The following is a 20,994-nucleotide window of genomic DNA, read 5'->3' as shown; positions in this document are numbered from 1 at the left end:
AAGGCCTGTGAAAATTCTGGGACAGCCTTACAGCCACAGAACAGTAAAGACTGCATGAGAATATTGCCAAGAGTACGACAGAGATAACCTGGTTGGACAATTTGGTGTTCTTTCCTGTAGATGCACTGCCTGAGGTAATTGGTTTAGGGATAACATTAATTGCCACATTGCTCATTAATGGATGAAGCCTTTATTGGTTCCATTGATCAGCCGGACCTGTTAGCCATCATCCTAAGCAATGGTGGATGTAACAAGCTTACATATTGGCATATCAATTAATGCAATCAATTCCTGTCTAGCAGTTGCCATTCCCCCGTCTACCCCACCCCCTTACAATTGGCCCGTCTTTTTTCCTCTATCAAGTATCTGGATGGCCGAGACAAAAGACCCATGCCAAACAAAAGTTCATTAAAAGATTTCCTAATTATTCCTACGGTTGAGGTCATTTAACTGGAGATTGACAGAACTAATGTTAGGGTGTTTTCACAAATGAGAGGTGCAAAATACAATCTACACAATACTGGGGAAAAGACATTTTAACTGATCTGACATAAGTGCTGTAGCAGCAGTGACTTGATATTCTTGCTGAGCTTCAATTGAAAAGTCCAGCAGGTTAAGTGTGGATTAAACTTAGAAAATTAGCATTAGTGTACTTGTGAAGACATTATGACTAAGAATAAATGGATTTGAGCACATTAAGACTTAGATTTAGTTCTGTTGTGTTCCAAGCCTCCTGTTTAAACAAATATGAGAGTGATGGCAGATTTGTAGTAGGTCTGCCCATTTTACTTTATTCTACTCAGGGGGAAAAGCCTACTTCCCTTTTCTTATTTAAGATCAATGTGCCTTTTAAGGAGCCATTGATTACAACTCAGAATCCTCTCTGTGCCTTGTATGCTCCAAAGGGACGACTGACTTCAAATACGAGACTGCCGTGCCCTGGCATAACATGGTGAAATGGGTAGAACATAAGGAATGAATGAGAGAGTAGGGTGTGATAACTGAGAGCACACCATGACAAAGTGGAGGGATTTACCGTTGGGCCCACAGCACTTCATTTGCTTAATAACAGATCATTCTATAAGAAAGTGGCGCTCGGAGGGGGATATCACCCAACGAGGATGTCTCACTTGCAGAAATCCTATTTGAAGACAACACCTTTTGAGCGCTCATCCTCCTCCACGCCTAAGACGATCAACGCGCATGACAGGCCCCATTAATATGACGCCCTGTGTAACCTTGCTCTTTCTCCCTCTCTTCCAACAGGAACAAAACTGATAGCCAAGGAGGAGGGGCATTATGTACCAACTGAGCATGTAACAGGAGGGGTGGTGTTCAGTTTGAGAAGATATCTTGCATATCCTCTTTCTGAGCTAAGTGGAGCCACCTTTTTAAAGGTGGGAGAAATTTAGCGAACAGGAAACAAGAGCAAAGCGCTTTTGGTTTGTGTCTAATCAAATAAAATGCCTGTTTTTCTTTTTTTTTTGTTCCTCCAGGGTTTCCTCATTTCTGAACTGTAACTCACACTACCATGTACAGCTGTGTTACCAGCCTGAATCACATATTACATGGACAATAACAACCACATATCGGTTGACACACAAAGACACTAGTGACCTGGAGCCACTGGTAAAATGATAACAGACCGAAAAAAAGATTCTTTTTTAAATATATACACATGTATCTAAATACAAAGCACACAATTTCTCTATATTGTGTGTGTTTTAAGTGTTTTACAAAAGCTATTAAACACCATACAATACTTAGGAGTAAATGCAACATAGTGTTTAAAAGAGAGCAAAGCAGGAGAAAAGGCAATAGAAAAATTAAGCTTGTGCAATAAATACACAAAAACAGACTTTATTATCCAAACAGATAAACCTTTAGCTGGGTTCTAAAAGGATCCACAGATTCTCAAACTCTTTATGTAAGAATATAGACACGGGCAGGATGATGACACAGAATCATCGGTTCACACATTAGAGGCTGAATATGTCCTGGTCTACTGCAACAAGCACGAATTCTATTCTAGCTATAATCATTTTTTAAATACACTATGCAGACTGGGCCTCTGATGATTGCCACTGCACCTCTGTGAACCATGCAGTGACTAAAAAAAGACAACACGCTTGTTGGACAGTGTTTTGCGTCAAGAGGGAGACCACATGCGCAGGCAGTTGGTCGGACAGCCCCTGCTCGCTCGATGCGGACCTCCTGAAGGCCCCTGTCCCCTGAGCGGCACACAAGTGGGCTGAGCAATTAACAATTTCATGCTGATTGCCTGAAGCATGTTTTGCTATGCCATAAAGATAATAGCATGAAGGGTGCAGCGGCAGCAGCCCCCCCACCCCGCCTCCTCCGGTGTTCCTCTATTGCTTCCATCTCTCAATTCTCTCCTGTGCAATTCACATGTTGGAATGGCGCTCTGCCGTCTTGCTTTATTAAAGGCACTCTCCGTGCTTAGAGGGCGCGTTTAAGAAAAAAATATATAAAGATGACTCCCTGAAGAGTAAACAGGGATGATTATTAAAGGGAAGGAGAAAACTACAGTCTTGGTCTCCCACTGGCTTCTTGATTTGAAAGTCTAATTTGGCAACTGCACACAACAGGCGTGCAGGTAGACAAAACAAACAGATTCCATTCCCCTAGACAGACGGAGCATGCTCAGAGCGGCTACTGGTGACAGCCCTCATCTCCTTCATTCTCTTCCCTGCCACAGCATGACAGCAATCCACTCTGACCATGGAGCTCACCGCTGTGCAACAGGAAAATCTGTGTACCATTAAGCCTCCTATTTGTGCAGATAAAATATATAACATGTAAAGAGTGCAAAGCATGAGACAGTAGTTGTGTAAAGCTAAAATGCTGGTGATCTCAGGGAACGTAAAGATGAAAATGATATGAACTGTAATAAAATGATATGAACTGTAATATCTATTTGGGTATAAGTAAAGGGTTTTATATTTATCCTGTAAAAGAGTTCACCGTGCACGAAGGGAAACAGGCTGACCCACACAAAACAAGAATGCCAGCCACCATTACCGCAGGTGGACAACAGTGGTTATAGTACACAGCCTGGTGAATTCACATTATTAACTGCATAGGACAAAGAAGCATTAGCATGGCTAACCTCTTTTTTCTTTTTCTGATAATTTCAGACTAACCGTATGAACAGCACAGAAAAATTCACATGCCCTTGAACTATACACCATTTGGATGGTTCACAGACATGTAGAAGCTTTCTTTTGTGCACCATTACTTCAGTTCCCAATGTGTGCCTTTCCTTTTCTGAATATGTAGGTGAGACGTTAAAAAAGAAATATTTCTGATTAAAATCCACAACTAAATGATTAACTGAATTAAGTCTGGTGCTCTCAGTATTCAGAAGGCCACATTATTAACAGTGTAGCTCAAGGCGTTCTGTTTTTTCTATGTGAAAAGAAGCCACGCAGACATAAGGAGAGGCAGTGGACAAAGGGTTGTGGCACCAGCACTCTGCCCCGTTAGCCCGCTGTATGTGACACCCCCAAAGCACCACACACCTCACTGGGTTTTGGCTGCCCCCCCCACTCCCCTCCTCCAGCTGAGTGTGAAAGTCCAGCTGGTGGACTGACAGCCTCGACACCTCAGCTGAAGATAGCTGCATTACAGGCCCCATATTGTTTATGTCATGGAGTCTGTCATTAATTTGCATTCTGAAGGAGCCAACGCGCACATACACACTTACCATTCGATAAGGAGAAACATGTTTTTGTGTTAATTTATACGATACAATGACACCCTCCCACCCCCACCCCAGACACACAACAACACACACATACACTTATAAATTGCAGTCACATCCCCCTGCTAGAAGGGGATGATAATTGCGGACGGCCAATAAATTACTGCTGCCTCCACATCAATTATAAGCATCACGTCTGGCAATGAGGAAAATGAGATCTTGTGACAAATTTCATGAGGCTTGGCTGCCCAGCAGCCTTTCTTAACATGCTACAGATAGCAATCCCTTATCTAGCCTCTGTAATGGGGAGCTACGGATAGAGAGATGGAGCTGCAGCCATTTAATTAAAAAGCTGGGGGTAGGGGGTGGAGAGGTGTAATTCATTGAAAAGGCACAGGAAGGAGACAAAGCCTTTGTCTCCAATACATATTTTCCACAACATTGTCACTCATCAGAGGCTAACTTTGTATCTCCTCTGACAACAACTCTGAAGATTTTTCCCACAGTAATTTTGCTCGTCTCTCCGCCGTTCTCTTCTCCGTTTTTTCCCTTCTCTCCTCATTTTTTTAAATTTCCCAAGAGTCCGCTGTTTTCTCCTCTGGGACAGATAGAGCATTTTTTTTTTACGAATGACTGCGGTGGACGGACAGTGGCAGTGAATGAAATGGCCCCTGCACCTAATTGTATTCCCACCTGGGGAAGGCAGGCAAGGGCGGAGGCTTCAAGAGCACAGCAATGAGGATTTATGGCAGATGGGAAGACGGCAAAATAAAACACCAAAAGGGATGGCTCTTAAATCTCATTCCCAGTGCAATATTCATTGTAGTTGCAATTGGGTCTGCTGATGGAGCACTGAAAAAAAAGGATGGGGGGGGGACTGCTGTGTTCAAATTATGGCTGTACTCTCTACTAATATTTAACATCATTAGAAAATCATTAGAAAACCATCATAAAACCTGGGATTATGACCAGAGCATTAAACACAATGATTATTCAGTGTATTCCTTCTCCGCTCTGCCTTGGAAATGAGATTTGCAATGCTGCGGCTATGTAGAGGAAAGTATGAATATTTTTCATAATTACTGTAACATTTGAAAAACATTGGCTTGCATGAATTACTATAACATTATGAAGTTGTGTTTGTCTGCCCAAAAGCAAAGTTTTCATTGAAGCTTGTATGGGATATCATTAATGCACTTCCATGGGGGCATCAGCGGGAACAATGCTGGTTATTTTATTAAATTCTAACCTTACAAGGTTTTACCAGTTGAATGGGTGGCAGAGGCACGCATCATCGTAACCGTCATTATGTTGTAGTTTCAAAGGCGGTGGGACGTGAGAGAGAAAGCAAGTTCTATGCATGCTGAAGTTTCAGAGCATTTAATAAACTTTAGTGTGGGATATCAGCTTTCTAAGGAAAACAGTGTAAAAAAGGAAGAAAGAAAGAAAGAAATCTAGAAAATCAGGTTATGTGACTGCAAATGAGAGCACATATATCTACTACTGTAAGCTGATGTACTCTGCTTGAAGAAAAGGAGGGCCGATAGTGTCAGAGTTGAGTCTTTACTTTTTGGGATTTCTCGGCAGCCCCATTATCAAGAGCAGCCATCAGCACAAAGATAAAAGATCCTAATGGAGCTGGCCCTAGTGGAGATGAAAGGTGCAGAGATGGCACACTGTTATGAATCTCTAATGCAGCCCATGTTTCTAAGGTAATGACTGACTCTCAGGCCCCTTTCATAGGCTTACTTGCTTAAGGCCTGGGCGATAAAGGTCTCTTATTCCTTGTCACTAAGCAGTAAGGAAGAAACCCCAGGCACGGCCCTTGCTCTCATTTATACTCTATCCTAAGAAGGTACAGGGTTTTAGTGAGGGGGGAAAAGCAGATCTGCATCAACTCTGATTCAGTGAACAGATTGACATAATCAGTACAAACTAGTGGCAAGGTTGAAAATAGTCTTACTCATCATCTGAATGTGACTTGTGGTCTGTTGCTGCTCCGCAACTAAATGGTAATCACTGTGATAACAACGAGAAGTGGCAGATAGCATAATTTCGGAGAAGCGAATGGATGTTGAAAATAAACATTTCGCTTTCTTTGAATTACACAGAAGACAGTGAATCTTTTTTCTTTTAAATGTTGTAGTATGCTGTTTTACGATAGGTGAAGAAGAGAAGCAACATATTCCTTTTGGGTCAGGATGAGCAGAAGGCTAATGTAAGAGCAATTCCTTGTCAAGCTTTTCAGAGTAATTGAACTGACACTTATGAGAACCAATGTTCTTTTAAATGCATTACTTGGCAGATATTCAGGCTTTTGTCCCTTAAACTTTGCCAGCAAAAAATCGAGCCCTTTGAACAACAGGGAGAGGTGAAAATACATAGTGAGAGAAGTCTTTTCTGCAGTCCCTTTCACAGAACCTAATGGATTGTGAGCACTTAATGCATTAATCAATCAATATCTCTCACTGTACATCAACAGTGCGACCAAGTTATGAATGACCTCTGCAACAAAAAAGGACACTTAAATGCACACAAGATTGCTCCTAGGTTAGTAACTTGGCCCAGGTTTTTACCACCATGATTACACCTTTGCAAGGCACAGGGCCATTAACAGTGCACTAAATATACTGAGGCTGGTTGTTATACAATTTACACATGAATTTGCTGGAGTTAGTAAAATACTATAAGCCAAAGTTCTTGCCGTATTAATTCAATCTCCTACCTGGATATCCTTCAGGATGTATGACATAAGAAATACTTCACATAGAGCTGCATCCACTTTCTGCATTACACCAAGGCCACGCACGCTTATACCTATCACATTATAATCCGCTATAAGTAGCAGGTTTGGTCACCAAGCAACATGAGAACTGCTCTGGCTTGCTCTTAGGCATCATGAAAGGTAAGTGCACTTTGTCGTAATGTGGCTCAAACACTAATTTAAAGATGGTCCCCATCTTTAGGAATATTAATATGAAAAAAGCACTCTGGGTTGAGAGGAAACGTTATAAGTAGTCGGGTATACTCCACTGATTGGCTGCCGAATGGAATTTTCAAAACTACACTACTTTTAAGATTTACAGATTAATCAGTCAGACAAATTTGCAGCCGAATAAGAAAAACAACTTAAATACTAACCGTCTCTTAATATCTGATGATGTCAGAAAAGAAATGTATTTTCATGACTACAAATCATTCCTTAGATGTTGCAATGACCTTGCGGCAGGACTGTTAACTGGTTTAGCTATGGATTTTGATCATTCTCAAACTGAAATTCTGGGCAGTGCACACTTGTCTACTTTTTCTTTTTAAATGTCTGGATAGAGAAGATAGATGAGAAGAGCTGAGGAAGTTGATGGTAGATGATGGTAGGGGGATTGTGAAGAGTGTTGATAGGGGGCATGGCTTTTTGGGCCCCTTCCTGAGTATTGCTGGAGCACAGAAGTGAACATGGAGACATAGTGGAACGGACAGGCGCTCAGGGCAAAGAGTCAGAGAAAAGAAGAGCTCAGAACAAGAGCACAAACTAATGCTATTGTGGGCAAGTCACAATGGTCTTGAAAAGTGACCGCAGAGGGCCCTTAAACAAAAAAGGCATTGCCATTCACTCTCCCCCACCCAATTAGATTCTTTTGCCCAGTTTAACATGACAAAAAGCAGTCAATTTTTCCTAATTCCTGTTGCTACACCGGCCCCTGTCCTACCTTAACTTCGTTCTACCTCAGAATGTGGCCCCATCTGTTAGACTGACAGCAACTTGTGACATGGATTCAAACACATCCACTGTGTTCTCCGTTCTACATCTCACACACAAATACGCGCCCCATCTCGGGTTTCCCAGGTAGGTGAAATATTCAACATATACATGAGAGGGACCGATTTCCAGAAAACCTCACTCACCAAGCACTGCCAAGCTTATACATTTTAATTTTTTCACTGAAAAATAAAAGTATTTCTTTCTTCTCTAGATCTTAGATTAGATGCAACTAAAGATTGATGTGTTTCCTCCATTCTCCACAGATTGGAATATAAAGGTACTCTTGAGATAGTTGCTGCTCAGCATTTCTGCTAAAAAGATGACAAACTGGGGTAAAAAACACAAATGAACTGATGAAGCGTAGCCCTGAAATTCATCTAAAAACAGTACAATATTGTGCTGCAAATAGTACTATAATTCTATTCCATACAAACATCTGTATCACTGAACAGATCCATCAACTATGGGTTTTTTGTTTTATTCTTTACAGGCACCGTTAGAGGCTAAACATATAGAACAGCATACTTAATTATCATTTCTGACAAGTGTTAAACCACACAAGGCTAAACCTAATAGATGAGGTCATTTCTAATTACAAGAAACAACAGACACCACACCGCTATTGATCTTTCTGTTGGTAAATCCATAAAGTATCCCACCACCATTGCTTAAAACTCACAGATGTCCTGAAATTGTCAAGGTTCAGCCAAATGTAATTAGCAAACACATTTATTTTACATATAAAATTAATCGATTGGTCCTGTAAAAACACACCTATATATGTATAATGATTTGAGATCACTAATGATAACTTCAGGGATTTATGAACAATGTATTTTCATAAGGGGGAGAAACATCACCATCAGAGAATGCTATGTTCACTTGAAATCGATGGTGATATACTTAATAATTTTAGAATATACACAGTTTGTATTTGTGGAGAAATTGCAACACATTGCACAAACCGACTAATACGCGTGTGTATTAAAGTGCTACTGCAAGCTAGAACACATATAATATTAGGGAAAAAAGCTGCCTCTCTCTATAGCAGAACTTGGTTTAACATAAAAGATTAATCCAAAATCATAGTCTCAAAGTTTTTAAAGTACAGATTATCAACAGTACTGCGTAAAACGACGTGTAAATGAAGGCTATGTGTAAACGAAATGAGAAAACTAGGCCAATAATTTGCTTAGAAAAAGCGTGCCGGACTTTTTCCTACCACTGTGCCATTTTTACAGTTGGTAAAATAAAAAGTGTGAAATATGACAGCAATAGACACAAGTGTGCAAACTTGTTTATTATTCATGTCTGTGTCACAGGGTGAACACTGACAGTTCCACCAGAAGTAAGTAATTAAGCACAAATTACAGTATATAGAAATTTGTTGTTGTTAGGCATTGATTAACTGGTAATTAGTGGAAATCTTGTTGTTGCAGTAACTCCTTCTCCATCTCGAGGGTCATGGTGGAACCTTTTCTCACCAGTTTGTATTTATTTGTGTATATGTCAGGATTTTCATTTACAATCTCTTTCTTATCATCCATTACTCTGCTCTTCCATCCTTTGCTCCAGACAGTGGGAAGAAAATCTACAGCCAACTCACAAAACAACAGTGGCAGAGCAGCATATCCAGGCAGATAAAGAGAAACTGAGAGGGACTGGCTATCTATTGGAGGAAGAGGAACACCATAAATATGACTGAGGCAAACAAAAAGCATTCTGTTCCAGATTGGTACTCGGCAGGTGTTCACATCTAGTTAAGCAGAGTTGGGATGTGAGAAATCTATAGAAGCTTTCTTTAACAAATGTTGCCCTCACAGAATAATTATTGTTTAGCTAGTAGACACCACCCACTAACATACACTCTTCTGTATGTGTTCTGCTAATCAATCGCATTGTTCTTCAAAACATGATCTTATTTCATGCATTGGGGCCTGTTGGGAAAAATACCTGAAAGTACGCAGCCAGAGGCTCTAGACCTAAACGTGCTTTGTAATCAATGGGAACTTACCACAGCATCACTGGTGGTATCACACTCAAAGTGGTGTGAGAATTTCTGTTTGCTGCCGATAGCCAGCTACAGAGGGGAAGGGGTGAGGGGGATATTTGTGCACACTAGACAAATCCAGCACAATTCCCAATATCCGTATGTAGAAGGTTCCCTCTAATGTCACACACACACACACACACACACACACACACACACACACACACACACACACACACACACACACACACACACACACACACACACACACAGTAGAGCCTCCCTCCCACACATAATATCCTTTTGTTTTTTTCATCAAACTCATCCATTTCTCTTCATCCACCCTCCCTCCCTTCTCCTCCCCCCCCCCTCCTCAGGTGGTGTGTAGTGTACTGTCAAGCACAGTGTGAATCAATGACTGGTGCTCACGCCCACAGGTAAAGGTTAGAAAGGTTCACTATTGAATTATTTCTGCACTTCTCTCATTGCTGCCATCTGCCTGGCTGCTTTTAGTTGATGCGGTTAAGGCACTGGAGGGGACCCTTTTTACTAATGCACTCAAAACATGAATGCATGTGTGCGTTTGTGTGTATCCCGTATGAGTCTGCATGTTGGTTTATTTGTAAGGATGTTTTCTTCACATGTAACTAACATAACATGAGTTTTGCACACATGAACGTGCACACACACACACACAATTATGCACACTCTGTTCGCCACTCATGCCTATCTATCAGACAGTAGATAATGAATCACAACATCTGTGCTTTCAGCTAGTCTTTGTTTCATGTGCCTTTATTCTAATGGAGCCTTCAGAGTGTGAGGGCAACATGCTGTTGGATAGGGCATCCTTCACTCTCTGGTTTTGTTTTGCTGTCAGCGAGGCTGATCGTCTCTGCTGGACCCAGGGTGAGCTCATCCATAGCACAGATCATGCCCTTTGATCCACCAGCTCCCTCTGGGGGGCACAAACAGCCTTATTAAAAATGGCTAAATAAAACTTTCCTAGCCTCAACTCGATAGTTCCCAAACTTTACCCCAGCTTCCTCTCTGATGCTGCCTATGGTCAAATTGAGCAGCCTAATTCTGACAGCAAGCCGCACTGTTCACCCGATACCAAAACACAGAAACAAATGAAGCCATATATGTTTTTAACAATTTATTGCTTCTAGTTGCTAAACTACCTGGCATTACACTAGCACTGCAATCAATACCACAGACAAAAGAATGTTGGGTATAAGACGATAATGCGAGCCTTAGGGGAAAGTTTAAGTGAGGAGTGTGAACGGAAACTTAGGAAGAAGCTTAAATATTAGAACTATTATATACAAAGAGGTAAAAAAAATTATAGGAGTAGTAGTAGATGTAGTAAATTATTGGGCCACCTGTATTGATTCTACAAGTTTATTCATTACTGGAAGGATGGAGCGCAACACATCAATCCAAAACCTCCAACATGTGTTCAGCTACGTCTGGTCACCGTAAAGGCCCTGGCACCATTTTTCTATCCTCATAAAACCACTACTTTTGAATCATCCTGGAAGAGACCACTCCCATTAGGATAGAAATGTTTTATCACAGGATAAAGGTGTGATCACTCAGAACAACTTTCTATTGATTTGCAGTGACCCTTTCCTGCAAGGGGATAACTGGACTCAAACCATGGCAGCAAAATGCCACCTACAGCAGAGCAGAGCTATCAGATCACCTCCCTGAATGGGTCAAGCATTCAGGCCTATACCATTCTCTCCACATATGCACTTACAGACTTATTGAGAACATGCTAAGGGATGACTCATCTTATCACTTTTTGTTCCCAGATCTCTAGAGAGAATGGTTTGCACCACTAAACACTCAAATGTGTATTCATCTTAATAATGACAGGCTTATACACTGCAGTCCTATTCTAATATTCCTCTCTCTGTTATTGTCGAAGGACTGTTCTTGCTCAAACACTCTGATAACGTTCTGCATCGACATACTCAATCCCCTAAGAAAGAGCTGCTCATGAGAGTTGCTTTTGTGTTTCTTTTTAACTAAAGCAAAAGCATCTTGGCCTTTGAATGTGCACAATTCTTTTAACTTATCCCTTTCACATAGATTTAAATGCAGATGTCAATTTATGCGCTGTCCCTACAGTGAGCAGTCTGTGTGACTGAAACTCCTGAAGCTCCAGCCATTTCTGCCAGAGCAATGATCAATGAACAAAGTCATTTTAATCTTTTTGTGTTGGTATCTCGATACAAAACCTGAATCAGTGGGGTTTGTTTTGCATTTTTGTTATTTTTGTTATATACACCACAAAGCATAATTGGATGCTAATTGCTTAATTGTTCTATGTTCTGCAGCTGCATGGAAGCGTCTGCATTTGTTGCGTTTCTCCACTCATTTTATTTGTTTTTTCCCCTTTAATTTCACACCTGCTTGTATTGTATTGCTTTCAGTGTATTAACATTGCCCAATAATTTCAAAAAGTTATTTTACTAACTATGTATGCATCTCTTGAGAAATGCTCTTTACCATCAAAAGATTTGACAATGAAAGAAAGCTTGTGATCACATTTAAAATAGTTAAATCATGCTATTTATCCGTATGGGTTTCTTGTAAATGGTCTAATTAGAAAAGTCATCCACCTACGCTATCTCACATTTACCTCTCTGGCAGAACTAAAAATAATTTCTCTATAAAAGCCAGATAGAGATCAAATAGACTTCATATAATTTGGTCATTAAAGGGTGTAAACCTGTTTTTCCTTCATCTCATGTACCTATGGCAGCGACATGACTGGTGCTATAATTAAACCCATCACAACCATTATGTCTTTGGCACCTAATCTATTCCCTCCTCCTTCGTGTGTGTCTGTCTGTAACCACAGACTTCTCGCCCTCAGCTCTGATTGACAGACCCTGTGGAGGCTGTGGTCACTCCGTGTGACTGACACGAGGGGCAGCGAGGCTACTGCATTACCTCCTTCCCCTGCCTTTGAGTGCCTTCTGATCCTGCAATCCAGCACCTCACACCACCGATTGTCACCTCTGCTCCAATATCCAGCAGCAAAGGCTCTAGGCCTGAAAATAGAACTCATTAACACGTTTAGTAAGTACAAATGAGATGACTCTCTCCTGATGGACTGTCTATCTTTTGGATCAGCTTTCAAGGAGAGTGTGTGGTAATGACAAGAGAGAGGGAAACCAATATTATAATGTGCTGCCGGCCTGCTCTGAAAATGGGCTTGATGACAGGGAGAGCCTCTTGCACCCACACGGCCTGACTTTCAGTGTGGACACCTATGTGTGTGCTCGTTTATGGTTATGCAAGTTTGCACAATAAAATCTGGCGCATAGTTACACTCACGTAACATAACTAACACGCAGGGTGCAAAACATACAAAGCACAGACAAGGTGGACTAAAGTGAACTAATGTGTGAAAGTCTCACAGTGCGACAGCTTCATTAAAAGGTTTGTATTGCGCTTTTGAGGGCCACTTGCTTTTGGTGTCTTAACATGACTCAGTCTGTCCTAATAGGATTCATCACTTTTCTGATAATCAAATTTTTATGCAAACTCTCATCTTTGAACTTTATGCTGCCACAAAGCCAGATGTATTGGACCGAGAGGCACACCAGGAGTCAGACTTTACCCAACTTCCAGCCTGAGGGGAAAGCTAACTAGTATTTACACGAACGATGGTTCAGTCACCAGACATTTTTATTCACAGCCTATCCCAGAATAGAGTTGCGGCTTTCTGGTCAATTTGCTATTACAGGATGAGCCAGGAGATGAATTCATACCAAGCCTGTAAAGCAGGGGGCACAGGGAAAGAAAGGACTTCCTTGTGTTAGTTTGAGCAGCAGGGTCATGAATTCTAAAATACAACTGGAAAATCTATAAAGCCATCATTTTGGCTTTTTAATAAATGTCTAGTCTTTTGTAATATTTTCAAAATGAACAGTAATGCATTTATGAATTTCCTGGCACGTTTTGCAGACAGCAAACAATTTCCTTTGCTGCCTAGATGCCCTTCGGACAGGGATTAGAAGGCAGGCGACTGACAGAGGCCTGACTGAGCTGTGGGCCCTCTGGGGCCCTGCTCATCCAGGCCTGCACAGCCCTCATCCTCATATCCACTCTGCATCACCAGGCAATAACAGCCTTTATTAAAAGCGCATTGCAGCAGTGTCTGTCTATACAACTTACTTTTAGATTGGCCATAATGTGGCATGTAGAAAGGGTCTGGTGGTTAGGGGCTATAATATCCTGTTTCTGGAAAGGTTTACTTTGCATTTTAACAAGCATGAATAAAGAAGGACATTCCAGAAATGGCTACCGTCTGTTTTGCTCTTGCCTGTGGGGAGCAAAAGCTCTGACCATAGCCATTGCATGCCATCAGAGCGTGGCCGGGCTCACCTCTGATTTTACGTAGCTTTAATAGCAGTAAGTTCGCCGCTGGATGTGAAGATGGTTATAGTTTGATAGCAGTAGATGGTAAAATCCTATAAAAAACATATACATATATATATATATATATAAAGATCAGTAATATGCATTCTGAACACATGGTAGTAATTTGACAGACAGGATGTCAACACACTATCTCCCATCATTAAATCTCAAGGTGAGCTCCACAGTGTTTGGCAAACCCTAAAATATGAGCACCTTTGCTCTATCAGAACATTTTCCACACCATTGTGTATTTTCCAGCGTTTTCTGACTGTCTCAAGAATTATGCATGAGGTAGAAAGGGAGGCATGTGGGGAGGGAAGAGAAATGCCTCTGTTGTCAGGATGGGCCTTGCTATTAGGTGTGTGACCCTGAAAGTGCACCCCTTTTAGCGAAACAAGCAATGGATCTCATACTGGATACCACTATTATGCAGTAATTTGTATGCATCCTCTTGTCTCATTTCCATTTATTAAAGCACACAGCTCCCTGCCCAGTTTCTCAAACTGGTCATTGAAAGTAACACTGATCCAAACCGGAGGTTTATGTACCATTTTCAAGCAGTTATGAAGTGGCAGAGAAAACAACCGCAGAGTTAAAGTGAGATAACCCCTCCCCAAACCAGTCTTCGCCCTCGAATACCCAGGTCTCTGTGTCCAAACAGACGGGAGACAATGACTGGTGGTTGCCCAGGTGGCCCCAGCCCCAGCCCCAGCCTTCTCCTTCTCAGCCTCCTAGGCTCACAGACAGGGATTTCCTCCTGCGATGAGAGCCAAGCCGTCACAGCCCAGCGATCAAGGGCCCGCCATCTGTGACTGAAGCAGATTTACAGCAGGAGCTAATCCACACTGTCAGCTACGTTTGTTTTCCATCTTTGCCTCCACCACGCACATACATAAACTCACTGCAAACTCTCTACAAGTGAGAAACACTCACTTTTTACCCTTATAAAACACTCTCTTCTGAATCTCTTCCATCCACGCACAGACCTAAAGCAAACACTAACCCCTTGCACAGAAGGACATTTACCCGTCAGATCAATTTAATTTTGCCCCTATTAAAAGGCATGATCTCATTTTGCTCTATGCTTAAAAATAATTTTAGTTGTTAAAAATGAGAAACCTAAATGTGTCACTGAGTTACATGCCCCGGTGAACATCATTCATAAGAAATAGGGTCATCATATCTCTCCAACACAAGCTCCCCAAATTCCTCTGCATCCGTTTGGGAGTTTCCTCTGTGTATTAGCTTCTCCTGGACACTTGTACAACCTGATTCTTTACACTGACAGCTGTCAACAATCACTCTAAACACCTACAAACCACTCTTGGTTTCACCTGTTTCTCTGTAGTATCATAAGATATATTTGCTGTTATGACTCTCTTCATAACTGAACACTTGATGGGAATTTTAAACATCTTCAGTTTTCAGTTTCATCCCTGTATCTTTTCTATTTTATCTTTATGTAAATATGCCAGCTGCTATTCTTAAAAAAAAGAAAGTAGTGCACTGGTTCAAGTCAGTGCTGAGCTTTGTTCTCTGCACACAGGGCAGCTGTGTGGGGTTGGGGTCCCTCTGAGACCTTCTTTGTTTCGCCATACATAAAGGGTTAAAGAAGACAAATGGAGGTGGGGCCACAGAGCAAAATGCCTAAGCAGCACATTTATAGTATGGGCAAGAATTAAAACAATGCAGGCTTTTTATCCCCGTGTTAGTCTAATTAAAAAGAAACCTAATTTCTGCTGCCCTTGCTCTCCTTGGACATTCAGCCCGGAGGAGATTTGTGGCAATAAATCCCAGCAGTCAGTGTTTGCTGCATCCTCATAAAGAACATGGATATGCAAAGTTGTAAAACACTCCAGATCACATGTGAGGGCAGCCTAAATTTACTGCACTGCTGTCATAGCAACTTAACAGGCAACTTCAACATAATTAGCCAAAAGAAAAATTATTATGTAAGAGTTGTGCCAGACTACCATTGCATCTCACCTTTGTGTAACACTGGCATGTCTTTGATCACAGAACTGAGGGATTTTTTTGCTTTGTTTGAAAGGGGGGAGGTGGGACAAATTTCATATGTTCTGGCAACAAACCCAGAAACGCAACAAGCCCAGCACCTAACCCAGCAGAGAAAGCCCTCGCAGGATCACAGAACAGCAGCAGGCGAGGGAATTACTGTCTAGGTGACCCAGAAATCCAGGGGCAACTTTGTTTTAACAAACCAGGGAATGTTCCACCACTTTAGCAAGTATGCCTCAACCACAAAAAGAGCCCTGTGCCACAGAAGAGCTAAAGAAGAGGAAATTAAATATTACACTGGGAATGGCTCAATCCTAGCTGAGAGGTGGGGCTGGCGGTCCAGCACAGCTGATGCTTTTGCGGTGTGAAACGGCAGAAGTGAGGGGTGTGGAGTCAGCAATTTTAGAGTTAACGATTATAGACAAAGAGCTCTGATCATTAAAGTAGTAATGTGATCAAGATGCTGAGTTTTTACACACTGCCTTCCACCTAAAAGATCTAGTTTGTACATGGTTAGCTGTCAAGGAATAGAACGAGTAACATCCCACAAGCTAAACAACAATACTACACAACGTTAGAGCCTAAATAATAACAAGAAATGGCATTAACGTCCATCCCGATAATCAAGCTTCATCGTCACCAAAACACACTCTACAACTTTTTAAAAAACTTGTTCTTGTTTTTAAATTCTTGAATCTGTTAAATACCAGTGGTCTTTTTGAGTAAGTGAGAGTTGCTGTAATTTGATGAAGCTCTGCAAGGCAGCAACCACTGCTGACGTGTGTGTACATGTAATGATACCGTGCACACGCAGCCCCGCTGCAGGGACACTTTGCCTAACCTAAGATCCTTCATCCTGGCACAAACACGGGCATCGGAAACATGAAAGCTTAAAAGAGGCGAAGAAAAAAAAAAAAACGAATCATAAACACTGCATCTACTGAAAAACAGAAAACACATTTATTTGCAAAGAGCAAAACAACTCCTCCTGTCTGGAAAAAAGAAGAAGAAAAAAGATCCCAACCCCCCACCCCTTTTAACCTAAATGGCCCTTCCTCTTGCATTGCATGTTCGCTTGTCCACTGTACTGTAGTCATTAACATATTTGGAGTGCAGCGAGCAGAAAGCTTAATTGTCCCTAATTGCTCGGCTAAATATGTTCTCTAATGATTTGCTTCAGATCTGTGACTGCCTTTTGCGCAATTTCCCGGCTGCTGGCTTCATTATCCCTGCCTCCTTGGAACAAAGCGTCTTCACAGGCTGGCCTTTTTTTTTTTCCTCCTACATAACACAGACAGCGAGTATGTGTGCGAGGGAAGTAATGGTTCCCTCTTGGAAGGACACACAATAGAGCCCCTTTGTCAGGGCACAGGAGTTAAAGTGATTAGAAAACCAAATCTCTACTAAGAAAGAGTGTTAATTGACCACAGCTCACTCTTCCTAATCAGTCCATAATAAATGGGCAATTGAGGCACTTTGTTTCAGCCATGCATCTGTTGTTGTGGCGGAGTCTGTGTTTTTTTGGGGGGGTGTTTTTCTTCTTGTTGCATCTGCTCCTGTTGTTCAGCTCCTCCTGTCTTCGCCCTAATGTTTTGCCTCAATGTGTCTTTAATGGCTTCTGTTCTCGCTGCACAACGTTGGCTTAGTAGGAACATTTTACGTAAAGCATAGTAGATCACAACTACAACGGAAGACTAAAGTTGTACTGGCATCTATTGTTGAGTATTGTGTCACACAGTTCTGTATGCGTAAAAAAGTCTAAATGTACAAACAAGTGTAGTGCCCATGCATATAAGTTATGGCTGAGCGTCTTCATCATTTCAGAGTAAACTAAGAGCAAATGAAACAAAAAGGCAAACAAAAAAAAGAGTCATTTAATTTGGAAACATATCTATTAATGGTCACATTTAGTCTATGAGGAATTTTGCGTGAAAGTGGGAAGCCTTTGAACAATTGTGGATGCAAATTGTTAATGACAATTCTCAATTGAGCATGTGAATGCGTAATTGTGTGCAAGACACAGATGTGTAGGCAAAGACATCAAGAAAGTAAGAAAAAAAAGTACCATAAAGAGACACTAAAAGCAAGCCCCAGGGGCGTGTTCTGACCTGTATCTGAAGAAGGGCATTTGCGGATGGTAAAGATGGAGCTGAGGTCCTCCTCCTCCTCTGGCAGGCCCTTCTGCAAGCGCTGAAGCTTCCTGAGGCTCTCACTGCGTTGGTGCTTCATAGAGCGCACATGCTGGATCAGGTTGAGCTTGGCCTTGGTCGAGTAGTTGCACAGCACACAATGGTAGTAGCAGGCATCACCCTCCACCGCGTTTTCGTGCTGCTGCAGGTGCTGTGGGAGGCGAACGAGCGAGAGAGAGGGGAAAGATAGAGATGGAAAGGAACACAGGGAAAGAGAGAGATCGAGAGGAAAAGAGAGAGAGAAAGAAGTTATTGTAGATGGCAGATAGCTGGCTAGGCACCACCGACTCACTTTCACTCACACAGTTGGCAAATGAACAAATCAATTCCCAATCACAGCCCTGTTGTTTAACATCCAGACCTCTTCCACTTCAGGACAACTGTTTGGACTGCACACTTGTCTGCGTGAGTGTCTGTATCAGTGGGCTAAAAGGACAGGAGAGGCCTGGGAGGCACGCAAATCTCAGGGGCCCAAGGGCGGGCAGGAATCGCATCAGCCACCCTTCAGAAGCCGCGGGTCTACAGCCTCACAGACGGAAGGAAGCATTGATCCCCTTCACTCAACAGAAGCTTCCCGTCTCTGAAAAGGAAACTCCAAACATCTGCCTGTTTCACGCATGGCATACTAAATATTGATCATGGTGAGTTAAATCCTCACTCTCTCATAGAAAAAGAGAGGCAAAGCCAGCCGGTGGTGAGGCAGGAGGGGGACTGAGGGAAAATGGAACATTCCACAACAGGACGACAACCTTCAGAGGACAGGAAATCAGCATCAGTATTGACCTGTCAACCCCAGCACTTCCTCCAAGGCTCCACAGCACGCCTGGTCCAGCTTTCACCCACTCTCCACAGAGTCACAACATGCACAACACCCTATAGTGACACCATGCCACAACAATCTCTTGTCACACCACCAGGCTCCAGTCTAATTACCTCCTGCATGGCTCAATCAATGATGCAATGCCAACACAATATGTCTGAACCTGGTGCGAGCAACAGAGTTATTGACCATTATCCTAAAGCATCACACTGATTGTTGCTGGATGTTTACAATAAAAGCCCCAGACCGGGCATGGCTACTTGTGTCATGCCTGTCACGTGCTGTTTCTTATATCAAACTCTGCAGTCTCGCTGTGGATTTCTGTGGCTGCAATCGATGTCAATCACCAAAAGTTTTCCTCTTTTTCCTCTGATCTTATTGGCGCCTGTGTCTCCTGTGAGGCATGCTGAGAGAGTACAACTAAATAATTGTAAAATGCAGAGTGTCTTATGCAGAGAGATTGTGGATGAATATATACCTTTTAGTACATACAGTACAAGTGAAGCAGCTGTTCAACGAAGGCCAAAATAAGGATGAAACACTGCTGGATACACTGAAAGGTATTTCTGCTAATTTTTAAAGCTATAATATGCTTCAATTGTCATTTACTTTGTAAACACAACACTCCCTTGAATCTAACACTATATATATATATATATATATAATTTTTTTAAAGAAAATCCTGTACATTGTTTCTTTAACCAGGCAAAATGCACTGAAGAAAATTAACCTTGACGTTCACCTATACCATTTTTATACATTCAAACAGTATTATCTTCTATGTGTCAGTTTCCCTTTATAAACCATTCGTCAAGAAGACACTGAACTATCCTCTCCTGCACTAGACGGCCTGTTTGGCTGGCTGGAAGACATAAAAGCAATGGAAACATTACACATTTAACCACATTACTTCTAAATCAGGTGTTGACAGGCTGGCAAAAAAAAAGTCATAACAATATTATGCCTCCCTAAAAAGCTCTTGTCCCTTTCTCCTAATGTTTAATTTTCTGGCAATATTCTAATATTGCTATGGGGTTTTCTGAGCTATTGTGTTTCATTCTCTTTGGCTTCATATTTCTCACTTCTACACCTAAAATGTGCATTAAGACACTGCTTCCAGGAAAAGGAATAGGAGGTTTTTTTTCCTCTTTGTGAGCCCCAAGGCTCAGTGTAATAGAGTTATTAGGTGATTGTAAAAAGCTCTGTGTGCTCTCCTTTCTCGCCTCGTTTTAAGCCATCCATGATGTCATGAATAGGTGTTGCTGGATATTGGGGGGGGGGGGGCCTCCTCCTTTTCCTCCTTTTCCTCTGTGCACAAATATTGCATCAGGACTAAGGCAGAGAGAAATCTGAGAGACAGATTTGGTTATAGATGACATCAAATCAATCAAATTTCTTTTAGTCATAGCAGATGTCTTGAAGTTTAAAAAAGGAGCTCTTGCTGCAAATGACTCAAGACTCCAAAAATCTGCAAGAAAACCAGTTTTTAAAAAAGTGACAGCACCTGACCAAGACTTCAAAGCTAGTCTCATGAGGCAGAAAAAAAAAAGTCCTGGGAGTTTTACAGCTTCCCATAAAAAGCACAGGGTTTATATAGGAGTGAACCTGAGACTGCCTGCCCCAGAATCAGCCATAATTCACTATAAACCTCGACTGGCCAGGAAGATGTCCTCAACAGGGCCAGATCTGGCTAGCCCCGTTGTTTGTAGCTCTGTCTACAATGTCAAATGGTTACACCTGTAAACCAACACTTTCCCCATCTCTTATATTGGCCATGACCCAAAGCAGTCTGGAGCCCTTTACAGAGCTCGTGAACGAGAGAGGAGAGTGAGGTGGTCACCGCTCATTCAGTATTAGGGAGAGGACGATGGTGTAAAAAAAATACTTTTGACCAATGAACAACAATGCGCATTTGATCATATCACACTTTCTCTAATATTGATTGCGTGATAGACTATGATCTATCTAACTGTACAAACTGCTTGGACAAAGTGCGCTTGCGGGCCAGCTTCTTTTCCGATTGTGTGCACACATGCATATACACTTTGAATG

The 20,994-nt window shown here is 41.8% G+C and overlaps 1 protein-coding gene across 2 annotated transcripts in view; it reads right to left on the bottom strand.

Moving 5' to 3' along the window:
* The window catches only part of zfhx3b (zinc finger homeobox 3b), a 288,437-nt gene that overhangs the window by 41,331 nt on the left and 226,112 nt on the right, over window positions 1-20,994 (bottom strand). For both annotated transcript variants that reach the window (XM_085269700.1, XM_085269704.1), the window contains one exon: window positions 18,042-18,273. In XM_085269700.1, the coding sequence (XP_085125826.1) occupies window positions 18,042-18,273 (232 nt within the window). The remainder of the gene's footprint in view (window positions 1-18,041; window positions 18,274-20,994) is intronic.

The sequence above is a fragment of the Mchenga conophoros genome, linkage group LG1, assembly GCF_057382185.1.
Source record: "Mchenga conophoros isolate Kocher_MC1m ecotype Shallow Benthic linkage group LG1, M_conophoros_male_GT1.1, whole genome shotgun sequence".
Lineage (NCBI taxonomy): Eukaryota > Metazoa > Chordata > Actinopteri > Cichliformes > Cichlidae > Mchenga > Mchenga conophoros.
This window is presented reverse-complemented; position numbering and strand designations above follow the sequence as displayed.